This window comes from Xenopus laevis, chromosome 8L, assembly GCF_017654675.1.
Source record: "Xenopus laevis strain J_2021 chromosome 8L, Xenopus_laevis_v10.1, whole genome shotgun sequence".
Taxonomy (NCBI): domain Eukaryota; kingdom Metazoa; phylum Chordata; class Amphibia; order Anura; family Pipidae; genus Xenopus; species Xenopus laevis.
In genome coordinates this window covers 57,601,075-57,627,049 of record NC_054385.1, presented here as the reverse complement: position 1 = coordinate 57,627,049, position 25,975 = coordinate 57,601,075, and the positions used below count along the sequence as shown (strand labels likewise).

The following is a 25,975-nucleotide window of genomic DNA, read 5'->3' as shown; positions in this document are numbered from 1 at the left end:
ATGTATTGTACAAAAAGTAAAAACTAGATACTTATTAGCAAACAGCATGTATAGCATAAACTAAAGCAATGCAGTAGCAGTTAAGAGTGACTGAAGTTTATCAGAGCACAAGTCACATGACCTGAGGGCTCCTGAGAAACTGACAACATGTCTAGCCACATGTCAGATTTCAAAATTAAATATAAAAAATCTGTTAGCTCTTTTAAAAAACTTATTTCAGTGCAGTATTCTGCTGAAGCAGCACTAGCTGGTGTGTTTTGAAAAAAACATGTTTGGTCATTTTCCCTGATCAAGTTCACCAACACAAATTCATCTGTTTAAAATAAAAATATATTTTGGTACTTATTTTGCTACTGTGCTTGGACTGTTATATAGTTTATTCATTTAATTATAGTAGTACAATTTCTAATGTAGCTCCTATATGACAGTCAGGGGGTATAGCCAAGAGGAGCCACAGTTCCTATTCAGTTACTGGAGTTATGATTGGTCGAATGAATAAGATGGCCATGCATGTGTACAGCCATTCAAATGGTAGCAATCTGTTTGCTGGCATGTGGGCCAAATGGCTGGATACAAAAAAAAGGTTCAACCAGCCTCTAGAATTTTTTTTACAATATAAGGATATATATATATATATATAAATATATATATATATATATATATGTAGGTGAGACCACGCAGATGATTAAATCACGTATCTCACAACATAGATCTGCTATTAATTTAGGCAATATGAGTCAGCCGGTGTCCAAGCACTTCCTGGAGAAAGGACATAGTGCTGATCAACTCAGATTTATGGTGCTTGAAATGATCCCCCCACTCAAAAATGGAGGTGATTGTGAACTCCGTTTAAAACAGAGAGAGGTGTGGTGGATCCACAAATTAGGATCCTTACAACCCAAAGGATTAAATAGGGATTAAGATCTGTACCTCTTTTTATGAGTTTCTAAAAAACCTGATGTGATTTAGACACAATTTGGACTGAGCCTGTCAATAAATCATGTATGTATGATTTGTAAACTATGCTGGCTATCATGGGTTAAATTGGACACATGAAGGGTAAGGGCAATGTGTATGTAATATAATGTGAACCTTGACCTATAGGGGTCACACCTGTATACTTAACGCTGATGTCACTTCCTGATAACTCCTTTTTAAGTCACCTGACCTTGCACACCTGTAAACCATGTGTAACCATTGGCTTGATAAAGGGCACGATGCATGCCCAAAACGTAGCCTGATGCTTTATTTTTATATCTAATACACGTTTTCTGATCAAGTGAGTGCTGCCTTACCTGTGTGTTTTTTTGTATGAGGAGGAGGAGAGATCCGGCAATCCCCCTGAAGGCTGTGCACCACGAATTTTCTTTCCCTAATTGGAGAGTGCTGATACTGTGAGTTACTATATATATATATATATCATTGTTTAAACAACAATAAAGTAACTAAACTTTATTTTGGAGATAGCATTCCTTTAAGACTAGTGACTTGTCAACGTATTACTTAAACAGGTACAGGTATGGGACCTGTTATCCAGAATGCTTGGGACCTGGGGTTTTCTGGATAAATATTTCCATAATTTGAATCTTCATACCTTAAATCTACTGGAGAAGCATGTAAACATTAAATAAACATAACAGGCTGGTTTTGTGTTCAATAACTATTAATTATATGTTGGTCTAGATCAAGTACAATCTACAGTTTTGTTATTACAGAAAAAAGCTAGTTATTTTTACATATTTGGATAAAATGGGAGTCTTTGAATAACTTCCAGATAATGGATCACACTTGTACCTGTATTTAATTGATTTAAAAATGTGGAGATTGTGGACAATTCAGGCTCTCGGGCTACAAAAGAAACTTGATTAGGCAAGAGGAAGTTTAATAATACTCTACCAACCACCTGTGTTTAGAGAAATTAACTGGGTCAACTTGCTACATTTTTACAACCTATGTGTGAACTGTTCAGTGCATTTTCTGCAGTTAGGAAATGTTAGTAAGATAAACAAATTAAATTTTTCTTAGAATATGTCTGAATTCTTTGAAAAAGTATATTTCATAACCATGTTCTTCATTGTACGTACATCTTATTAGTTTTCAAAGTACTTATCTCATATAATTAATGATTATGAAGCACCATGGTGCAGATATACTAGCATCGGTGCTAGATTGCGCCAACATAGTAAACCATATGAACTACATTTATCTTTTCTGTCAATATGTAACTTAGTTGTGTTTTAAAAATGATAAAAATATACCAAAAATTTGCAGTCTTGAAAATAATTCTCAGTTCACGGGGGATTTTATAATGTACAGATTAACAGGAGGCATTTCAGTCTATGGTATTGCAAACATAGGTAAAGTTCAATAAGTTCCAAGTGTCTGTTACTTATATATAACGCTAGCATCTTCTCCATCTGACACACAATATACCTTACAGCATGCAGTATCTATAACTAATAACAGATTGCCCTTGGCCACCCTCACCAGGAGGGAGCTCCCGGTACAAGTGGCCATGTTGGGGCACACGCATGCACATAATGATCAAATGCCGCAACTTGCTCATTATGCGCGTGATGTCAAAAGCGCATTATGCACATGTACTATGTACGCAGTGTCGGACTGGCCCGGCGGGACACCGGGAAAAAAAGGTGGGCCCCCGACCCTCATGGGCCCCCACTGGGCCAGACCCCCTCTCCCGATATTTAAATTATGGGGGGAAAAAGTTTTCGGCACTGAGCAGCGACGCTGCTCGTGCATGGTGCCGTTCATGCATATGCACCGAGCAGCGCCTTCACACAGTCGCGCCGAGCTCAGCGCATAACAGTAGGGGGCTGGAGGGGGGCCCCTTGGACCAGTAGTCCCGGTGGGCCCCGGTGCCCCCAGTCCGACATGGCCACTCGCATCTGGAGTGGTCGGTGTACAGTGTGCACCCAGGTCTTTGTTGCTTGCACCTGGGCTCAGTATTACGGGAGCTGGCACTTCCAAGCATGTGACCAAGAATAAAATGCTACTGGAACACTAGACTCCCAGGGACTAGCCCTGTGCTGTATTACTGTATGCCAAAAGAACATACAACGTATTGGAGGTGTGACCCTTTCTCAGGTAATAATCAGTGATTAGACCATTACAGTGTCTAACGTGTGGATATTATAGGAAAAAAAAAAATCCTAAAAAGAAAAAAAAAAAACTTGTGACAGCCACACTAACTAATACACAACAAGGTACATGCCCTCACCTTATATTTCAGGAAATTACTATCTAAACCTTGGGGTTCCTCTAATTAAACTTAATGGCAGGATGACTTAACCTGCTTCAACCAAAGACAGCTACTAAAGGTGAAAAACGCGCAGTTAATAATACCAGCTTTAAACAATTCGATTTACATTTAACATTATTGTCTTTCTTTTATTGTAAAGCCAGTGCCTTGTGTCGGTAGGCAATTTCACAAGTTACTGCCAGTTATGGATTTCATCAGATTCATCTGACAATCTATCTAGTGCACAATTTCATAATATTGTATATCACAGCTGTCCATCTGGTAGGATTCTATGGGTAATAAACTGTGCCCAAGCATTCTGGATAACAGGTCCCATACCTGACGATCACAAAGAAAGAAGCACTGGGAAAGTTAAGGGGAAACATTGAACATAATAAAAAAACAATGCTATTATACAGCACTGCAGAATATGTTGGAAATGTTTAAATACTTGCTATTAAAAAACATTATAATAATATAGATCTCTTTGTTTTAGAATAAGTTATAGAAAATGTGCTTTATTCTGGGAATAATACTGCTCCTGTTATTTTCCTTTCTTACACGGAGCCAAGTTTGGAGCTGTGGGTTTCTTACCGTGCTGTTTCCCACCCAGTTCTTTGGGCTGTTGCTGAAAGGGAGCAGCTGGCAGAGCTCCAGAGAGATGAATTGGTATTCCAGTCAAGGGGCAAGGCAAAACAAAAACAGTTAACCAACCTTGCCTAGCTTTAGTCAGAACACTTTAACAAAGGCTCGCGGTGTGAAAAAAAACCCAGTATTTTTTGCAGCATTAAATCTGCATATATTTGCAATAACCCAACTATTTAACATCCAAAGAAAACATCAGTTCATTGTGGAAAGTGCAGCATACTCCCTTTATGCTAAAATCATTACAAAACAGTAAATGATTTAGTTACAATGTGCCTTTGTTTGGGAGGAAAACCAAGCATTGTACAATTGCTTAGGAGCAGAAATGTTAAATATGTGCAAGTTGAATATCCATATTGCACTGATCTGATCTGCATAAGAAGCAGGACGGCCAGCTTTACTACCAATGAGAGAAATTAGCAGAAATCAGAAACTGTCAGCATTTAGATCTGGACCATAAATGTTACTTACCACTTAGTTTTTAATATTTTGAGGTTTTAAAGGGGTTGCTCACCTTTGAGTTAACTTTTACTGTAATATATAGAGTGATATTCGAAGACAATTTGCAATTGATCTTTTTTTATTATTTGTGATTTTTCTTTACTTTTTGTTCAGCAACTCTCCAGTTTAGAACTTCTCCAGTTATTTGGTTGCTAGGGTTCAAATGACTTTCGTCACCAGGGAGTGGTTTGAATGAGAGACTGTTGTATAAATAGCAGAAGACCTAAAGAGAAAAAGTAATAAAAAGAATCAACAGTAACAGTAAAATTGTAGCCTCACTGAGCAAAAGTTTTTTGGCTGCTTGCATCAGCATCCCCGTTTGACCGGATAATTCAGAAGTAAAAAACAAAAATAATAATTACAAAACTATAAAAAAGAAATAATGAAGTCCAATTGGAAAGTTGCTTACAATCGGCCATGCTACAACATACTAAAAGTTAAAATTTAGTAAGCCCTGCTGCGCTGCAACAACAAACTTTACTCAGTTGTTGCTGGACTACAAATCCAAGAATAATGTAACACATAATAAAAGTTGAGGCATGCTGTAATCCACCAACTTTAGGGTTGTATTCGTAAAGCAATATTGCACAATAACGGTCAGGCCACACAGGGCGTTTTGGGGAGATTTGGTCACCTGGCGACTTATCGCCTCGTTTTTCCGGTGACCAATCCCCCAAACGCCTTCCCTGAATATCCGCCAGCTAAAATTAAAAAACGTGGCGATTCGTTTTCCGAAGTTTCCTTGTGAGGCAACTTCGGGCGACTTCGAAAAACGAACCGCCATGTGTGATATGCGCCGGCGTTTTTTCATTTTAGCCGGCGCAGGAACAGGGAAGGCGTTTGGGGAGATTGGTCGCCGCAAAAATGAGGCGATTAGTCGACAGGCGACCAAATCTCCCCAAAACGGCCTTTGTGGACTTACTCTAAAACTTTCCCCCAATTCTCCACAGCCAGCGACTGCAATAAAAAATTTAAAAAAATCCTCCAATGAGAATCCCAGCAGCACTGAACAAGTCTCTCCTTTATCCCCATGTTTGATTCCACCGTAATATAATGAAGATAAAAAATTAAATAATTACCATTCTTATTTGTCAGTTCGTTTGTATTCATAATGTAGTTTTTGATCAGTAGAATTCTCACTGGTGAAATATTGCATCTATAATTGTGTTTTTTTCTATAGAAAACTAGGGTGCGCTGTGGGACAGCGTTACAGCAGGGTTTACACCCTCTTTAACTAAAAAAACACCCCATTAAGTCTCCAGAAGATGCAAAAGTTGTGTTGTAGGTTATGCAAATGCAAAACACAGCTTTAGGGCAGAGACACACGTTGAGATTAAACTTCGGTCGACTCCGGAAAACGAAGCACTCCAAGTGCCATCCGATTTAGATTCAAACCAGTGGAAAGGCAGTTCGGGGAGATTAGTTGCCTGAAGAAGAGGTGATTTATCGCCAGGCGACTAAATCTCCCCGAATCTCCACGTGTATCTCTGCCCTTAAAGGAGAAGTCCTTCATTTTACACTGACGGCAATAGTGGAGCTTATCCAAATCACTCACAATGCCCCACCATATCACTGTATTCAAGGCCACCTTGAAGACTGTTTGGAACTGGTTGTGTTTCAGCGTGTTTAGACCTAAACTGTATGTGTGACATACACAAATTATAGCCTTAAGCAAAATCAATATAGACTGCTGTGCAAACATTTTGGCACTCGGAAAGTCCACTAATTGTGTTTTCATGCATACTGTACACACAGTAATTTTAGAACATTCCAAAGACCTTATTTGGTGGTCAGATCCCTTCTTATCAGATGGAACTGCAGCTTGATGATTTCTTTGCGGAGCTTTATTTCCCATTCTATGCCAAACTAATTGTGTGGGCCAAATCAGACGCTCCAACTAATCAGATAAATGTTCGCCCCATTTTATGCCCATTTGCACCATGCAGGTATCAGAGGAGGCTGCAGAAAGTCCATAGAGTCCGAATGGCCAAGGTCATGCCCATTATTCTTAAAGGACTTGCACAGTAATGGGATGTACATCTGATTTCCATGTGATAAGTCACATGCCGTTTGTAATGAAATGGGGGTGGGGGGTTTCTTGTATTTATTGAAATGAGATCTTTATTATCTGATTTGATTGGTTCATTTCAAATAAGTGTGACTGATGCAAAAAATAACCAAAATTATAAGTCTGATGGCTTCATGCAGATCCATGAACTTGAATTGCCCCTTAGACCTGGCAAAATCCTTTTATTTCCTTTGGGACAATGAAGAACTTGTTTTTGAGGGAAGTCGTCATTGATATTTTCCAGTCAGGTCTGGACTGAGAATTAAAATAAGCCCTGGCATTTCAGGTACACAGAGGCCCAAACAGTCCACACAATACTGACTTTCTATGGCACTTTATAGCAGCCCCTCTGGCATCTGCCAGAACCCACAGATTGCCAGTCCGGGCCTGTTTCCAGTGCAGCATTAATCTAGTAAAGGCTTTTCCATTCCCACCAAAATCTAGGTATTTCAATGCCATATCCATTTGGCAGCTATGTCACTTCCCTCCAGATTTTTTATAAATAGTTCATAATAATGTGATAAATGTGAGGCAAAGTAGGGTCAGTTTCAGGGTAGGGCAGAGATAGTATTTGTCCTCTGTCACCAGCGTTAGGGATTAAAAAAAAAAAACATTCTCTTCCTCAGACCTACTTTAGTGTGCAATAAGGCCTACAGGGCATCAGTCACATGGTGTGACCATGAGTATTTAATACATCTCTAATAACTTTGCAGCAATTATACTAGGGCTCATTTACAAACCAAAGCATTCAAAAATGCAAATTTGATGCAAATTGAAGTGCACTGACATTATTAATGCATTTTCATCCCCAAATTTGTCAAGAGCACCAGTGTATCCCATGATTCAGCTTTAGTGAGTTGCATGCAAGGCACACACTGCAGTGGTGCACATGCCATACTTTTCTGGAAAAAAATACCAGCCCTCCTATATATTTATATTTTTTCCCTATTAAAGTGGACCTGTCACCAACGCATAAAAAGTTGTATAATGAAAGTCCTTTGCAAATTAAACACTGAACACATATTTTTTTTCATTACAGCATCCATACCTGTTATAAAGGTATTTAAATATCTGAGCTGTCAATCAAATATCATCTGCCCTGCCTCTATGCCTGATGTGTTTTTAAACACATCAGTTAGTAGTGCTGCTCCAGTAGAATTCTGCATTGAAATCTGTTTCTCAAAAGAGCAGACTTTTTTATTTTTAATTTTGAAATCTGACATGCAGCTAGACATATTGTCAGTTTCCCAGCTGCCCCAATCATGTGACTTTTGCTCTGATTAACATCAGTCACTCTTTACTGCAAGTTGGAGCAGCCTAACAGAAAGCAGTTCCATCCTAAAGTGCTGGCTCTTTCTGAAAGCACATGACCAGGCAAAATGACTTGAGATGGCTGCCTACACACCAATATTATAAATTTAAAAAAAAATACACTTGCTGGTTCATGAATGAAATTTGATATTGTAGAGTGAATTATTTACAGTGTAATTTAGAAATAAAAACGACACCATACAAATCATGACAGAATCCCTTTAAAAAAAATAACAGAAAGGTGGTATAAAGGGGATACCTTTATTGGCTAACTACAATAACCATAGCAAGCCTCGAGAACACTTTAGTTCCTTTTTTCATGCCGAACAGCTTGAAAAAAAGAACAAAAATGTTCTGAAAGCTTGCTATGGTTATCTTAGTTAGCCAATAAAGGTATCCCCTTTATACCACCTTTCTGTTATTTTTTTACCCTGAAAATAAACTCTATATACTTTAAAATAACACATTGTGGTATAATAGAATGGTTTACAAAACTGAACCCAAACACTTGACATAAAAAAAATCCCCCTTACTAATAAATCTACAGTAAATTTGTGAAGCATATATTTACCTTGTGCTTTGTATGATGGCACCATTAAAGAGATTAAAAGAAAGTGAAATGTATTGAGAGGGAGAGAGTATTCCCAGCAGCCTTTATTCACAAGCTTGTGGGGCACACCCTTCCCTGCAGCTAATGGGCCAGGAAATCATGGGCTTTTAGTCCTTGAACAGCCCTTAAGATGTTAATTCTTTTCTCGGGGAGCTGTTTTCCCTGGCAAAGGCGCTCTGTAAACTCTCCAAAGCGCCTGCCTTTGGCTTCTAAAGAATGGGAACGCGATGGGGGGGAATGGGAGGACTCTCCGAATCTAATACTACTCCTCAGCCAATGAGAAGCGTTTCCTATTGAGACCCCCAAGAGTCTCTGTGTTCTCAGATTCATCCCAGACATCAGGCCCTTTCTTCTGCCCTGTGTTCTCTCCGGGGCGCGCTGCATTCTGTGCCTGGGGCTGCTGCTGCCTAACAAAGGAATGGGATGAGCAGCTGCTGCGCTCACATCGCACATTCACTGCGCTCTGCTGAGAAAGTCGGGACATCTGGTTCTTATCCACTTCTCATTCAGCTGAGTTGTGCCAACCATGGATCTATAGTTACAGGAGTTTTCACTTGGACCTGGGCTGTTCTCTACTTCTCTGGCTTGCAGCAGGAAACGCTGTGTGATCGCTCGGCAAGGGTAAGCGCTCTGCGTTTTTACGGCGGGTAAAAACTACATTGAATTTGATCCCAGCCGACAAATAACGCAATGCTAAAGTGATTGCATGCTGTGAATGGAAACCTATGCCTGGGGGGGGATTGAAAGGGTTAATGGGAGCACACCTACAGTATGGGCTTTAACCTGAAACCTGACCCCGCTGTTTGGTCTTGAAATCCCAAAACTGCTGTGTGTGACCCGCAACAACCCACCGTCGCGCGTGTGCAGAGAGGATGCTGGGAATTGTAGTTGAAACACATCTTTCAATTTGCATTTCATTATCCCAGCATTTCGAGGTCACAGAGGGTTAAAGGAAAATGCAATTGGGAGGATTTAAATTCGCTTAAAAATGTCATCCCAGAGGAGCAGGGCTCTTTGTGATTAAAAGCCAATAAGGGTTCATTTTCTGTCTGTAGTATGGCAGTAGTTCTGTTGGATTTCCTATTGCCTCCCTTGGGTAATTATCTGCACTGCTGCTAGCGACTGCCCAGCCACCATATACATACATTTAAGGAACTTTCCTTGTGTCCATAGGATTTACTCCTAAAAAAAAATAAAAAGTCGTAGGCAGCCGGGGCTTATGGATTTAGGGCACCAAAGTGACTGTTTCTTTGTGTATTCACAGCTCACAAACGCCTTGTGCAAACAATTCAAGTGGAAATGGACTTTTATTTAGAAACAGGGTTTGCCTTAGTTTTCCTTTCAGTGTTCAGATACAAATGTGAGTACTGGTTGTGGATATGGGATTCCTGAGCCTTATTTATGTAGTTATTTGGATGTATTCACTGTTACTTTTCCATAGCAAGCTGACATAGTATAGATAATATAATCGTGCCCCTGGGGGCAAATGGTAGACTTTTTTTTGGCAATTTCAAGCAACAATGTACATCAAACCATCACTCTGCCTCTGACACCTATGCCTTTACAAAGCTACAATTGTAATACAATGTATATAGTTTACAAAATCCTCACATCCCATTACCGTGAGAAGTTCCTGCTTTGTACTCCTGGACCCCCTCACATAGCACCTTCTAATGCAAGACTTCATCTGTGTTTGGAATTGGGAAAATTGGTTATTTTGTCAGACTTCGGATACTGACCGTATATATCACTGTCATTTACGTTGTGCAGTTGTGTGTTTTCCCCAGTTGTTGTTTTGATTTTTAAGTGGGACTTTGTGTTGCTCTGTTTTCCTTTAACATTTGCAGCTGGATATGGAGCTGGGTGTGACCTTGGCGTTTTTCATTTGAACTGTGAACTCCAATGCAGATGTTGGGTGGATAGAAGGGAGAGCTGCAGTGTAAACACCAGAGGGAATGAGAAATGGTGTGAGTGGGGGGATGGTGTCAGATGGACAGGAGGAGGAGGGGGCATTACACAGTTTTAATGAGTGTCACACATAATAGAAGTCTGCTCATTTGCTCAGTCGGGGCTGAAAAGCGTTGCTTTATACTGATTGTCGTTGAAATTGTTCACACTTTGTTCCTCGTTGCACAAAGAGGCAAAATACTATCACCAATGGACTTGCCTGCACCTTGGCTGTTATAAAGGATCACAAACGAGTAGCTTAAAGGGCAACTATATCGAAAATTAAAATGTAACAATTCGTCATACTGAAATAAGAAACTTTCTAAATGCAATCAATTAAATATTCTGCATAATTTCCGAAATAATCAAGTTTTTTCTCACTATTCCTCTCTCAGCATCTGTTTCTCTTCATTCTGTCTCCATGCAGGAGTTGGGTGTCAGATAGTCATTGACAGTTAGATCCAATATATCTTATGGGGGGGGGGTCCTTTCCTAGCAGATGAATTAGAGCTCATTCAAATAACTGATTCCAGTACAAACAACATCTAACAAAATAACTGCCTTTTGCACAAATTCTTCATGTAGAGAGACAGGATGTCTGATGATTTTAATAGAATGAGCTCTAATACATCTTCTGGGCAAAAGGAGCCCCCCTATAAGATATATTGGATCTAACTGTCAATGAATATCTGATGATAAACTTGATTATTTCAGAAACAGTACAGAATTTGTAATTGACTGTATTCAGAAAGTTTCTTATTTCAGTATGAGGAAGCTTATATTACATTTTCACAATTTTTCCGATTTAAAGTGCAAAAAAGGTTTTGAATTGTAACTGAATTCCTTGCAAAAGACTGTTTGGAAGTTGGTGAGAATGGTTGGATTTTAGTTGCCACAGCTGGATCCTGTGGGTTTGTTAGATAGTAGCTGGGTAAGAGCTTCCATCATATGTCACAGGTAGATTGCATTTGACCAGTTGGGATACCTGTTATACGTCTGACCACTCTGGATGCTGTTAGAAGCCTCGGTTCCATTGACTTCTAGGCTGGCGGCACACGGTACGATTCTGGGGAGATTAGTCGCCCAACGAAAAAAAAAATCCTCTTCTTTGGGTGACTTATCTCCCCTCAATGCCTCACGAGGAAACTTCGGTTACTTCGGGAAAATGAAGTGCTACGCATGCCATCCCACCGACGATTCGCATTCTTGCCAGCAGGAAGGAATTGTGGGGAGATTAGTCACCCGAAAAAGGAGATTTTTTACTAAGTGAATAATCTCCCCCAAATCTTACCATGTGCCACCAGCCTTAGCTTAAAGTTTCAATACAGCTACTGCTTTATGACAGAGTTGCCTCAGGTGAGATTTTAGTAACTTCCTAGTAGTAGTTTTTATCTTGCACTATAAATCACAGTTTATGATATTTGTTTAGTGTTTCACTGGTGCAGAATAGTTTGCCAAGTTATATTATCTTTAGAACAATGATTCATTGATCATCTGGATTGTGCTGCTTCTCGGGCAAAACAGTGGGCATCAAAACCCTTCAAGGCCAATAACTGCTTCCCATTCTGTTGAATGGAAAAGAGGCTGCTCTGTAGCACACTGAAGAACCATTAGACATCATTGCCATTTGTTGGAAGCACATACTATTTATTATTGTGTGTAAAACAAAACAAAATTTGCCAAAAAACAGTGTAGAATAAATGGGAATTTATCAAGCTGTTTTATTTTATGCCATGAGAATTCCAGACTTTCCTCCATTATTTTAAACTGCTTCAGACTTTTGTAAGTAAGTTCTGGCTCCATTAGACGGTGATGTGTGGAAAATGATTCAGCGTTTTCTTACACCGCATGATAAATATGCTCCTTACTGTGCCATAGGGCTGTGTTGTCCCTATTAATTGATATGGGATGCTGCTTAGCAAGGAAAGGCATCTGGTTACCATGTATCGTATGCTAATATTAATATAGAATACTCTGTATTTTAAATTGAAGCAGAAATAAAACAAGCACTAGGCTGGGCGGGGCTACAATCTTGAGGAGTTCAGCAGTTCAATTAAGTCAGAATGTGGGATTCTTTTCACTAGATTCATCTGGTATGGTGTAGTTGCCCATGTGGTCCTCGTCTTCTCTATGTGATCATTATTTTCCTTTTGAGAATATCAAATCTTGCTTGAGTGTAGCGGATATGCTAGACCAGCCAATATACACATGCAGATACCGGAGAACACCTACAGTATAGTCATGGTATGGTCTACTCTCTATCCCAGGAATTAGATGCTTATATCGATAGTGGTTCCGGCGTTCAGCTTCCAGTAACACATTTACAGTCTGGCTGTCAATATGGCATCCATCTTGGAAATCCACTTGTGATTAGATTTTAAGTAAAAGACACTGATAGCCAGAAACCATATTGTTTTATGGTCACCATCTTTTTCTACAAGGGTGTTGTTCTTCCTGCTATTGCATCTGCAACTGCTATTCTTCATAGTGCCACAGTATTTCCAAAAGTATGGGACTGCCCCTCTCGGGGGAGGGGGTTCTAGAGCAGCAGTAGCGGGTCTCAGCCTGAAGGTCAGTTAATCTGGTCTAACACACTAGATAACATTATGCAAAACTAAATTTTGTACACTTTTTTTTGAACATGTATGACAGCCTGCAAATTCTGGGCAATATCGCTTACATTGGGTTTTGAGGATTGGACGTGTGCAAAGTCAGCAGTGAGTCACTTCAGCTGTTCCAATTGTTTAGCCTGTCTGCCAAATGATCCAAATGTGCCCATTATATGTTAATCTTCTGTTTGGTCTGTGGACCGATCCGTCAGATAGTATAGCAGATATTTCAGACTGATACCAAATCTGAAATTCACATAACAATTGTACCATTTTGGTCTATAACACCAAAAAGAACCTAGATGTGCATAGGTCGCACACAGCAATAGGGAATTTGTTTTGTAATGTGGACAATGGGAGTGATGAATAACGTAATAAACAAAATCTCTTTGTAGAAACACTTTGGCTGGCACAGCATCAAGATGAATGACATGACCTCTCAATGCCCCACGACCATTAGAATATCAGCACTAACGTAGGAAACTGCTTCAGCATATATGTAAATATTTGCAAAACCTAACACATAGAGACTGAGATATATGCTGATTTCAGCAAAATGAGGAAGAGTTTCCCTCATTTCCTTGTTAAGAGCCTGTCAAGTTGTTTACCGGACTGTAAAGAATGACTCTATCATATTGCTCATTGGCAACTTTGTCTTCCTTTGTGCATCTCAGAGACGAGGGAACGTTCTTAAGCTTATTGCTGGAGATTAACCCAACTGCACACACAGTATTCTGTTTATGGGGATGCCCAGAGGTAGGTGTTGAATGAATCCATGCCCCTATGGCATAAATGCTGGAAGTAGGGTACGGCTCACTGTGAGAACCTCCATTGCTATTCTCCTGCTAATCTGTTGTCCTGTGCAGGCCATTGTCCAGCAGAGGATCCAGCCCACTGGCCTTACTTGAACAACAAGAGGATTTCTCTCTTTGAATCTATGGGGAATATGTCAGCTGACACTCTTCTAACTGCTGCCATAGGAGCACAAAGCAGGGCATTTGTTGAGTGAGGGCAAGCAGTTTGTAACCATTCTGAAGGTTTTGCTGATGCAACTTTTTTTCAAGAACAGAGTCCAACTACCGCTTGACACAGACATACTTTGCACGTACATCCTCTGTGGGTAATTAGGTATTAATTAAAATGCATTTTGCAGACTTCAGTGGTTTCTGTGCAGCCATGCAGCATCCATCTAAATTAATTGCTAATTGGCTTTTCAGTATGTGGATTCTTTTTGTGCTTGGAATGTCTTGATTTTTTTTTAGACCAGAGATGCTGGAAGGCTCATCTACAGTATACTACATTTTTCCGTTGATGTGCAGCAAAGCATATATACTGGTTATTTAGAAAATAATTGTTTATTCATTTGATTGACAGCTGCCATGATGCTCTTGCTCTTTATTAAAGCACATTGCACAAACACTCTATCTGAAAGGGGGCTACAGGCATCCAGTTGTACTTACTCTTGTACTTCTCTCCTTTTCCCAATATAGTAGCAATACAAATCTACACTCGCTGCAAAAGTTCTACCTGAAAAAACCCATTCGGCAGCCACTTCTTGTGTTCTATAAATATACAGCCTCTAAATTTCATCACATTTCTTCCAAGCCTCTTATCTGACTCCCAAGCCTATGCCAGTGAAGACTGCTGTGTGTCTTGTTTGTCTGCTTAGGGACATTTAACTAAGTCCAGAAGTTGACAAATAAATTCATTGTTATGTATTAAATAATACCATTTTCACAGTGGGTGATGGCTGTGTCACTGTTACCTATTGTATGTCTTAAAGGTGCCAATATATGCACGTTTGTTGGGCAGTTGAAAATATTTTTGCACTTGCTTCCCGGTGATTTGTGAATGTATAAACATGCAATCTCGGCAGACTGCACTGCAATTCTAAAGCTATGTCTAGACAAAAAAAATCTGATTGCATGATGCCTCTTCTCTAACCATGGAAGTGTATCAACAGATACAAACACGACAGGGGACCAAGCCCAGCCAGGCCATTGCCCTAGTAATGGATCAGTGTCTTCATCCCTCAGGCTAATGGTTACATTATAATAATGTTGGTCCTATATGTAAATAGGCAAACAGAAAAGGTAATTATTCTGCAAATGTAATCTCGTTTTACCAGTAATACATGTAATCACATTCTGCTACCAGTACGTGTTGTGTTAGCCAGTATAATTAGCATGTGAAAGAGCAGACTCACAAAAGATTGAGATTTAGGTAGAGACAAAGTCATGGACAAACCATTATATTTAATAGCTTTGCCCCATTGTGCATGCCAACCTTTAACAAAGTGCTACCAATCATTTTAGCAAATAACTTATTACCTAAAATCATTCTTTACATGATACTAAAAAGCAAATAAAATTGCTTACTCTGACACCAGAATTAGGGTATTACTTTTTTGACTCTACTAACAAACTCCGTTCACTTGGACTGCTACATTTATAATTGTAGTTTGTAACTCGTTTCAAAATGATCATTTACATTTGTGATGTGTTTGTAGTCACTTAAATGTTCCGGCATATCCGTAATAATTTCTTTCTTGTTCAACAATCTTTTCTTACTTAGCTCTAATAACAGCTTAGGTGTATTTGCCATCATCAAATGGATAATTATCATTCTTCTAGGACACCTAAATCTCTAAAGGTGGCCATAGACGCACAGATAATATTGTACAAAACGAATTTTCTTATGATATTCGGTGTGTGTATGGTGGGAAAAGAGCCGACCAATATCGGCAGAAGACTTAAATATCGGTCGGCTCGTCGATCGGGCTGGATGGAAAATTATTATCGGGTGTGTTTGAAGGCCATCGGCCATTGTTAGTGCTGAATCGTTTGAGACAGGTAGAATTCTATTGTTTTGACCTGAATAGCTACCTGTATATCTGACGATTCAGCTCTACACGTGTGTATTGAAACTAACAATCTTTCTTGGAAAGAAAGTTACGTCTATGGCCACCTTTAGCTGTATAAGATTGTGTTATAGTCCTTCAATGGACGAATGTTATATCTTGCTTGTTTTTGTAAAACCCAATAAAACTTTTTATACAAACAAAATTAGAGTATTCACTAGAAGGGGGGGGCAGATGCCAAGTTTGGCAGCAGGATCAGTTGGAACAACGTGGCTTCAGTATATACCGTGATTCTTAGTCATTTGCATAGCAGTAAATGTGTTTGCAGCCAGGAGAATAAAATACCAGCTGGGGGATGTGCAGTAGAATTTGAAGGGGTGCTGACTAATCCCCCTGACTCATGTAAAGGAGTGATTACAGGTAATAGAATTGTATTCTGCAAAGTCTTTTCATTGGTAGAGCTTTGCTACATGTGGACTTTCAGTTGCTTTTAGGAAAATTGACATTCCGTTCTACTTTACCCTATAGGAAATAAAGTTGCCTCTTACAGAAAATTGTCAATCAAACTCTATATTACAGTAATAATGATAGCAGCAGGACACAAGATAAGACCGTTTGTCTGTAAAAGTTAAACAGCACAGTCTGAAAGAACAATAACTAAGCATAAGGCTTATTTTATCATGATAATATTTTTAAACTCTGTAAGCTCAAAGAATCCAGACAGTGTGGTGGTCTGTAGGCTGACATTATTTTTACTGCAAACATATGCTTTACTTCACCCCACCCTACCACCACAGGCCAAGGATCTGGTCAAAGCTAGCCATTTCAGTCAAGATAATTGACCAGAATTGAAAACAGATTCTCTGCTGCAAGTATAGCCTTGGACAGGAAATACCATTAAGCCCGGCGTAGGATATAGTTTAAGAATAGTGGATAAGCATTTGTCAGCTGAGAAGAAAATATGACTAGGGCCTTTTTATGTTTTATTATCGTTCATTGCAACAGGATTCGTGATTTTTCTTTTTTTATACAGCATCCCCTGTTCAGCAAACAGAAACCTTAAGGAGATCAGCCATGTGTAACGCAAAATTCAAATCTAATAATCATTAACCCCCCCCCCCGATAAACTTTTGACTGTCCTTTGGACAATTCCAAGAATCCAAATATTGGCTATCCGTGTGTTCAAGCTACCTTAAAAAGTAAAGTTTTTTTTTGTGTTTAAAAGCAGATTTCTGATGGTTAGCTAAAGTTCTAATGGCAGATGAGGTTGATGGTGTTTTATTGTACAGATAGCAGATCTAAAGGCTTGAAAATTCTTATGGAATGTGGAGGTTGCTGCTGTCAAGAAGTTGCGATGGCCTACATATGTAGGGGCTTGGTCATTACAGAAGCAGTGAGTTAATGTGTTAATGAAGGTGTTTCAGTGTTTTGTTTATTAAAGGAGAACTAAACCCCCTTGCTAATAAAAACCCCTACCTTCCATAGTCCCCCCCCTTCCTCCTCCCGCCCCCAGCACAGTTGTTTACACAAGTAAATACCCCTAACCTGGTAATTGCCCCTCATTGTAGAGTCAGCGCAGCAGAGCTCACGGGGGCCATCTTCAGTGCTTCAGGAATCTTCAAGTAAGTGATGTATCGGCACATGTGCAGTTGTAGCAATATTCCAGACCCGAACAGCTGCACATGCGCCGAAAGCCAGGGAAATTGTCGAAGGGACCAGAAGATTACCGAAGCGCCGCAAGATGGAGGGATAGTTACCACTTCCTGTTTGATGATGGTTGGCGGGTTACAGGTCAGGTTGCGGATAAGGCAGTTGAGGGTCCGGGTCGGGTAGCGGATCAAAGTGGCTAAATATGCCGGTTGTGGTTCGGGTCGCGGGCTGCCGGTTCTGGTCGCGTCTGGGTCTTAGAAATTGGTTCCGCGCAGGACCCAGGAGGGGAGCAGGGAGGGGGGACTATGGAGGGTAGGGGGTTTTGTTTGCAAGGGGGTTTAGTTCTCCTTTAATGATTTCATGATATCGTTTGGCCAACCTTTTCTCCTAAGGCCCCATGTATGCCTGTATTTGGTTAGGTTTGGCCAGTTTCAACCGGATATCCTAAATGCATACATGCCCATCATGGCACGCAATACTGTACACTAAAGGTAGTGTATGCATGAGAATATATGAACCTTGGACTTGACATTGGTAAGGTCATCTGAACTTATGCAAGAGCAGTTCTCTGGTTTTGGAACCGGAGCCACACTGCAGACTGTCAAGCTGTCAATGTTCAAGTGATAACACATCTAATTTTATAGTTCAGCATCTCTAGACTAGTTGCTCAGATATAATGAAAAGTATTAAGACAGTTCATGGGTCTTTACGTTAGGAGGTTTACGTTTTTTGATTTACTGTATGTGAACTGTAGTGAAGGGGCAATTTAATAGTAAAGAACTGAGAAGATGTAAGTGATTTGTAGCATCGAACCTTGCATCAGTTTTAGAGATGAGCACTTTAGCAAGTCAATGTTATCTTGTATTAAAGCCGGTTTTATAAAATACATGTAAGGGCTCAACTCATGGGCATAACTACAGAGAAAGCAGACCCTGCTGTGGCAGGGGGGCCCAGGAGGTATACAGGGCCCCATGAGGCCCTAATAAATCAGCAATTTCAACATATATTGTCAAAACAGGACAACCTCTGGATATGTTGGGGGTCCTAAAATGAATTTGCTTTGGGACCCAGTAACATCTTGTTACACTACTGTCATGTAGTACTATGTTGGGCTACAGGGCCTTGTGTGACTGGAGGCAGTCCCTAGAAAATTACTATAGTTTCTGGGACTTTTGCTTAAAAAACAGTTTTACAAATGACCAACAACCATACCTCAGACAGCATGGAATATCTGATGCCTCCAAGTCTGTGACTGAATACAGATTGGCCATGGTTAAAACCAATTTATAGTCGGGTAGCACATTACATTTACAACACAAATGTTAAAAGGAGCATCCTTACCAAAACTAGCCAGAGTCCTGCAGTGAGTGAAGTGCCAGAAGGTATCTGAAAGTAGATAGCGGGAATAGTAGTGTACAGGTAGTGTTTGAGTTGAATGACCTGCATGTTGGCTTGGGCCTGTTAAAACATTATGCTCTGTTTTGCTCATGTTTTCTACTGGCATCCCCTTTTGACTTTGTATCTTATTGGGTTTTAGAGTTTGCTATGCCTAGGGCCAATTATTTGACAAACCATGATAATTATAAGCCAGATTCTTTTGCAAGAGAGAAGAAATCTATCAAAAATCTAGCCATGGTTAAAGAGCACATGCCACCAACTTGACTACCCTGTTTCATTTTGTCTGCACATTAAACAATATTTAGCAATTATCTTTACAGGATAACATAGTTTATTTGATCCTAAACTGCTTCTAACCAGGCCGGGCCAGGGCTTTGTGCACATATTTTACCACAAGACAGATGGCTGCTCTATGTTCTGTCATTATGTTTCCATAGCCTATCAATTTTGTTGTATTTTAAATCACATATAGCCTCTTTAGTTATATGTCTTACTTGTATAATCACCCTTTGGTTACTGGAGCAAGTCACCTCTGTAATTTATGGGAAGGCTACATATCAAAAAGGAGAGCAACTATGCTCATACCATGGTTACATAGTTAAATTGGGTTGTCCATCAAGTTCAACCCCTCCAAATGAAAACCCAGCATCCACACACACACCCCTCCCTACTTTTTACCAGATATATAAAACTCTGTATTCCATTCATACACAAGCAGGATCCTTTTATTATGTTTGGGTAATTCTTGTTGCTGTTTTGTGATCCTGTCTGCAGTCAGTGCTCCCAAACACAGTATTTAAGGATTGTAAAATTACAGAGTTCTGGAAAAATAATGCATTATGCTATACCTCTCCGTTCCACAATGGCTGTATTTTTAAAGGGGTGGTACATGTTTCGGTTTAACTTACAGTATGTTATAGAATTAACAATTCTAAGCAACTTTTCCATTGGTCTTCATTATTTATATATATTTATTGAATTATTTACCTTCTTTTTCGGACTCTTCCCAACTTTCAAATCGGGGGTTACTGACCCCATTGAAAAAAATGAATGCTCTGTAAGGCTACAAATTTATTGTTATTGCTACTTTTTATTACTCATCTTTCTATTCAGGCCTCTCCTATTCATAGTAGTCTCTTATTCATATCAATGCATGGTTGCTAGGGTAATTTGGACCCTAGCAATCAAATTTCTGAAACTGCAAACTGGAGAGCTTCTGAATAAAAATGAAATAACTCTAAAAAAACACAAATAATAAAAAATAAAAACCCCTACGAATAAATTATTTTTATTTGATTGTAAGTACACCCATGAATCATTGCTAAATATTTAAAGGTGTCCTTCCCCATTTAACTTTTCTAATTAACTCAGCCAGCAGTGTTGGGAGCTCCTATTGTTACACAAAGAACTCTATAACCAGAACTAGAGATATTGTAGCAGGTAAAATGAGTTGAAAATTCTATGTTCATGGAAAATGAAGTGTGCCAGTAATGCTAGAAGCACAGCAGCTGCTAGGAATAAAGGTTAGCAGCAGAAAAACCTATTATGTTGTAAAATCATAGCTGTGCATAGCCAGTGCCGTGTACTATTATTATATTTGTTGCTTTGTTTTGTCTTCTCAGGTTTTTCTGGCAATATATTCCCCTTTCCTCCTCCTAACTAGCAGTTAAAGGCAGGTTAAAATAGAGTTAAAAGGTTGAACTTGATGGATGTGTGTCTCTTTTTCAACCTAACTTACTATGTTACTATAAAAATAGTGATGCTATTTGTTTTTGTTTTATTATAGGATCACAATACATGATATGGAGAAAAGAAAACCTGGGAAATTTGTACTAAGCGACGCCACAAAAACTAGCCCGGTGGAGCTACTCTGCATTGCTTCTAGATTGTTCTATGGATGCTGTTGAGATCCGCAAACAAGGAGTCAATTGGCCCGCCCATATCTTGGAATGGGAAACGAAAGCAATAATTCCACCTGCCTCATTGATGACTCCTTTAAATATAATCTCTATGGGGCAGTTTACAGTGTGGTGTTCATCTTTGGGCTCATTACAAACTGTGCCTCCCTCTTTGTCTTCTGCTTTAAAATGAAGATGCAAAATGAAACTGCTATTTTCATGACTAACCTGGCAGTGTCTGATTTGCTCTTTGTATTTACACTGCCTTTTAAAATTTTTTATAATTTTAACCGGCACTGGCCCTTTGGTGACAGCTTGTGTAAGATTTCTGGGACAGCTTTCCTAACCAACATCTATGGAAGCATGCTTTTTCTCACGTGCATCAGCGTTGACCGATTCCTGGCCATCGTTTACCCATTTCGCTCCCGCACTATTCGAACCAGAAGAAATTCTGCTATAGTTTGTGCATGCGTGTGGATCATCGTGCTTAGCGGAGGTATTTCGGCATCCCTCTTTTCTACCACCAACGTTTCCAACACAAGTACCACGTGCTTTGAAGGTTTTTCAAAAAGCATCTGGAAAACATATTTGTCAAAAATCACCATATTTATTGAAGTAGTTGGATTTATCATCCCCTTGCTGTTAAACCTCACCTGCTCTTCTTTGGTCCTGAGGACTTTGAGAAAACCAGCTACCCTGTGCCAGATTGGAACCAACAAAGAAAAAGTTTTGAAAATGATCGTCGTTCACGTGGCTATTTTTGTTGTGTGTTTTGTACCCTTTAATTCTATCCTCTTCCTGTATGCTTTGGTCCGCTCCCAAGCCATTTCCAATTGTGCCGTGGAGAGATTTGCAAGGACAATGTATCCAATCACTCTTTGCATTGCAACGATGAACTGTTGCTTTGATCCATTTGTTTACTACTTCACTTCAAAATCCTTTCAGAAGTCATTTAACATCAACCCTATCATTAAAATGGATACCCTATTTAAGATTGATTCTGCTACGAAAATAGCCTTGCCAGTTACACAAGAGGAGCTGACTGAACAGATGAACATTAATAATGGAGGAGAATTAATGTCTGAAGCTAATTACAAGGACTAAGGTTTTTTTTGAATAGTTGGCTACAGCTAAGAGTTGTTGTTTTCAGCCACAATGGTAACGAGAATATTTCGGTATTCAGCCTGGTCAGTATTATAGATGGATGTGTGTGAAACACAAACTTTAATTTAAGTATAACTATATTGTTGCTAGTTGTGTAAAAATAACATTCACGTGTTTTCTTGGCAGTTTGCTATGTGCATTTGTGTACATATTAATTGTAAAATATTATAAATGTGTCTGTCTCTTACTTAGCATTCACACATTCTATATCTTTGTAACTATCAGGAGATAAAACTTGAGTATATATAGATATTCATATATATATACAGTATGTCTGTTCCTTTCTTGCACTTTTAATTTGTGGTTGCAGGAGCAATACCCAATATTAAAAGCACAAAGCTGCAAAAAAGTATATGTGGTTACTTGCTAGAGCAGAGTAGGCATCTGATGTGTTAAACCACAGAATGAAAGTAGTTGCAAAACACTGTAATCTGAAACGTATAAATATATCCTGCATATGTTTTTTATAAGCAGAGCTGAGGAATAAGATTAATGGAACAATTAACACTAACACTTTCTTGTTGAATTGTGTTTAGTACAGGGGAACACCTTACATTAGCATGGTTCCAGCTACATCTATGCTCATATAATTCCATTAAAGTCTCTTATGGCCTGGCCACACCATTAGTGTGGCAACACTGAAAGGGCAGCAACTCTCCCATAGAAGCCATTTAAGATGCCGATTTGGCCCCTTCAGACAGTTTATCTGCCCATGTATGGGTCTCCCCAATGGTCTATTGAATACATAAATATATATCTGTCCAAAAATTAGCCAGATACCTATTGGGCAGATTTAAAAATCATATCAGGCAGGGACTGCATCAACGTGGTTGCATATCGATCGGTGCGATTATGATCCAACCATTGGCTCGAAGACTGCTGACATTGGTGCTCCACAAGTGTGGTGTGCCAGAAGTCAAATTAAAGTGTACTCGATTTATACCTCTTCATCGTAGAACATGTGCAGTGAAGACCAGTTTATGTGTTACTAGTTGTTTTTAACAAGGGTTTCTCTATTTATGTTGCACTGACGAACCAGATTATCTATTGCCTCGGCTAACGTGGTGCCATTTGAAAAAAAAGGTTGTTAGTCTTGCTCTGAAAGTCAAAAAATGTTTTGAGGCGGTCACATTTTGGGCTAGTATCCTGGTTACATGCAGGAATGTCAATCTTGCTTAGGGAATTAGTGATTCAAGTAGGAAGGGCAAATACAATATTATGATCATCGTAACCTTCCAGCTACATTAATGTAAACCTCCTAATACCTTTGTCCATGAAGTGGCTGGACAAATATGCTAGGACTTCTAATTCTCAGTGGCTAAAGGCTGAGCATTTAACATGCCTGAAGAAAGGTATATGTAGAAATATTTACCATGGGGAAAAAAAGGAGTTTTCTCTGTCAGGGAGACGATAAATCATAACCAGATCCATCTGCATTAATTGTAACCTAACTGCATTCAAAATGCATGTAGGTTCTAAAAAATTACAGACAGTTTAGAAGTTTGAAAAGTCCCTATATATTTTCAAATTACAGTCCCGCCCAAATAGAACAGAAATGGGGATGGGTACTTTTTGCACTTTGAAATAAAAAATTTAAATCTTTAGATTTTGAGAGGCAAATGTCCATAATGTAGTTTCTTCCAGCAGCTGCAGAAAATGAAACCACTGAGCCCAAAATGTATTTAGAGGGAAATGCCACATGAAATTATTTAGTATGTTTTAGACACCATATCATTGGATCCCCAGATGTTGCTGGATTGCTCCCAGCATTTCTCAATATAATCAAAGGTAAAAGCCAGAGTGGAAAACCCAGTGGTTTTATATTTTTGGGTGTGTCTTGGCCCTGTCTCCACCCCTAGCCATGCTCCTGATTATGTTCTGAGCTCTGTCGGTTTCTGGGGTATTTGGAATATGTTGGGGTCATTTTCAATTTAAGTGCAAATCATAAATTGTCCCAATTATCGTCTCTATTCTGAGTGAGGTTTGGTGATTTCAAGAATCCACATGAGAACAAAAAGGCACATAATTTAAACACCACTACAATTATAAGGCAAAAAATCAATTGCAGAGCAACTCTGCAACATACAAAAATGTATATAATGTGACTTGATTTAAGTTGAAGTCTGAAATTGGTACCTGCTTCAGGTTAGATTTTGATTCTTGCTGAACTGACAGATGAGTTCCACCTTCCAGCCCTTTTACTAGCAAATAGAAAACTGGAATGGCTTCCTAAAAGGGGGTGCAGACTGGGCAGCTTGGGAGCATTGATTGAGTGTTGTAAAGATAGGCACTTAAAAAATTGTTTTTTTTCCACTTGTGTTTCTTAATGTCTCATTTTCCTTAGTGCTGAACTATAGCCAGTACTTTGGTAGGTACACAGATGTGTTGGTATTAAAATACTTTAGAAAGCCCCAATTTTTTTTTCCATCCTAAAACTAAAGAACTGGAAAATGTTGCTGTTATTTACATCTGGAACTTTGGTCTCTGAATGATGACATGATCGGACCCAAGTAATGTTTTGCACTCATGCAACCAGATGCTTTGATTTCCCTCAGCTGAAGCTGGAAACAAATGGCAAAGCAGATCTGGAATTTATTAAGACTCTAAGTTGTACAAGTGTTCTGTTTCTAAGCACTAACTGTTTCAGAAGTGCATGGAAGTGTCACGAAGAGAATTAAAGGGCCAGTCAGACCAGAAAGTAAAAAAGATTTCATATACAGTTAAGATATGTTTCTGTTTAGCATATTCACATAAAATATATCTTGGTGGCAAATGTCCTATTTATTATGAGAAGTGTACATCCAGTATGTGTGCTAAGAGCCTTGGATGCCATTACAGTTGCATATATCAGCACTTATAAATAAAAATACATATATTGTGTTTGTGGCAATAATAAATAAGCACTAAGATCTTTACCAGTGCAACAACATTAAAGGGCATTAAACTGCACCCCTTAGAGTCCATTCTCCAAGGACTTGTGGTCCGGCACACACAAACACTTTTTATGTGTTCTGTGTTCTCTAGTAATCACTTTTATTTTTACATTTTGTTATTTAATTCTTTAGCATTGTTGTCTTTATCTTCCTCTCCTCCTGCTTACAGATGTAAGTTTGCCTTCCTCTTTTGAGCTGCAAGAGCATTACCCAGTGAGAATCCTGCTTGCCATGTGCATATCTGGCCTCCTGACATGTACCTGATTGACGCTTAAAGGAGAATTAAAGCTTGACCAAAGAAGCAGTCTAGAAAAGTTATACATTATGTTTTGGGCTTCTGTACCATCCCAAGGCTACCTCAGCCCTTTAGCAGTGACGACTTGTGCCTCCGAAGATGCCCCAGTAGCTCCCCATCTTCTTTTCTGCTGATTCACTGCACATGCTCTTTGCTGCTGTCACTTACTGAACTTAGGGACCCACTCACAATATACAGTACAAATAGAATATAAATGTCACAATATGAGGCTGATTAGTAATTAATACAGATAATTACTACATGGTAGCTTAGTGCAACTAGCATCAGAATTTAATAATCAGCCCTGTAGCATCAGCTTATATTACAGGCCAACCTCACTTTCTGCTTGATAATTAGTGACGACCCCTAAGCTTAGCTTCTCAACAGCGGATAAGAGCCCACTGAGCATGTGAGTGTCATAGACACTTTCCAAGATGGTGACCTCCTGTTACAAGTTTGAAGTCCTGGCTCATTGCTGCTATTGAGAAGTTGAAACATTAGCCATATTCAATTTTAGGGTTTAGTTCTCCTTTAAGGGACTAAACAGCCATATTTTAATCCAGTGTTTTCCCTACTAGTAAACACTCAATATGAAATATGGTGAAACTATAATGTCAATCAGGTGGCAGGTTTGGACTGGTCTGCAAGGCACCAGAGAATTTTTCAGAGGGACCAAGCCATAATGAGCCCCAAACTAAGGCAATTGCCATCAGCTCTTTCTCATTACCATCACCAAGTCTATACATTACCTAGCACTTTCTACATGTTATTGTTGGGCACTAAGGGCTGCTAAGCCTTGTTTCATTAAGAAAATTTAAAATGTTAGG

At 39.3% G+C, this 25,975-nt stretch overlaps 1 protein-coding gene across 3 annotated transcripts; it reads left to right on the top strand.

Annotated features, from left to right (window-relative positions):
• The first annotated feature begins 1,208 nt into the window (after positions 1 to 1,208).
• On the top strand, positions 1,209 to 22,269 carry lpar4.L (lysophosphatidic acid receptor 4 L homeolog). 3 transcript variants are annotated; one of them, XM_041572210.1, is made up of 3 exons: positions 8,729 to 9,015; positions 13,346 to 13,706; positions 20,645 to 22,269. In XM_041572210.1, the coding sequence occupies exon 3, from the start codon at positions 20,808 to 20,810 to the stop codon at positions 21,858 to 21,860; it is 1,053 nt and encodes a 350-aa protein (XP_041428144.1). In that variant the 5' UTR covers positions 8,729 to 9,015; positions 13,346 to 13,706; positions 20,645 to 20,807; the 3' UTR covers positions 21,861 to 22,269. The 3 variants fall into 3 exon arrangements, with proteins under 3 accessions (XP_018084780.1, XP_041428144.1, NP_001090494.1); XM_018229291.2 differs by lacking the exons at positions 8,729 to 9,015; positions 13,346 to 13,706 and adding an exon at positions 1,209 to 1,394; NM_001097025.1 differs by lacking the exon at positions 13,346 to 13,706 and having other exon boundaries at positions 8,763 to 9,015.
• Positions 22,270 to 25,975: the final 3,706 nt, after the last annotated feature.

Bases quoted from the DNA above. Each gene is read 5' to 3' on its own strand.
- lpar4.L (XM_018229291.2), top strand. From the start codon at position 20,808: ATGGGAAACGAAAGCAATAATTCCACCTGCCTCATTGATGACTCCTTT.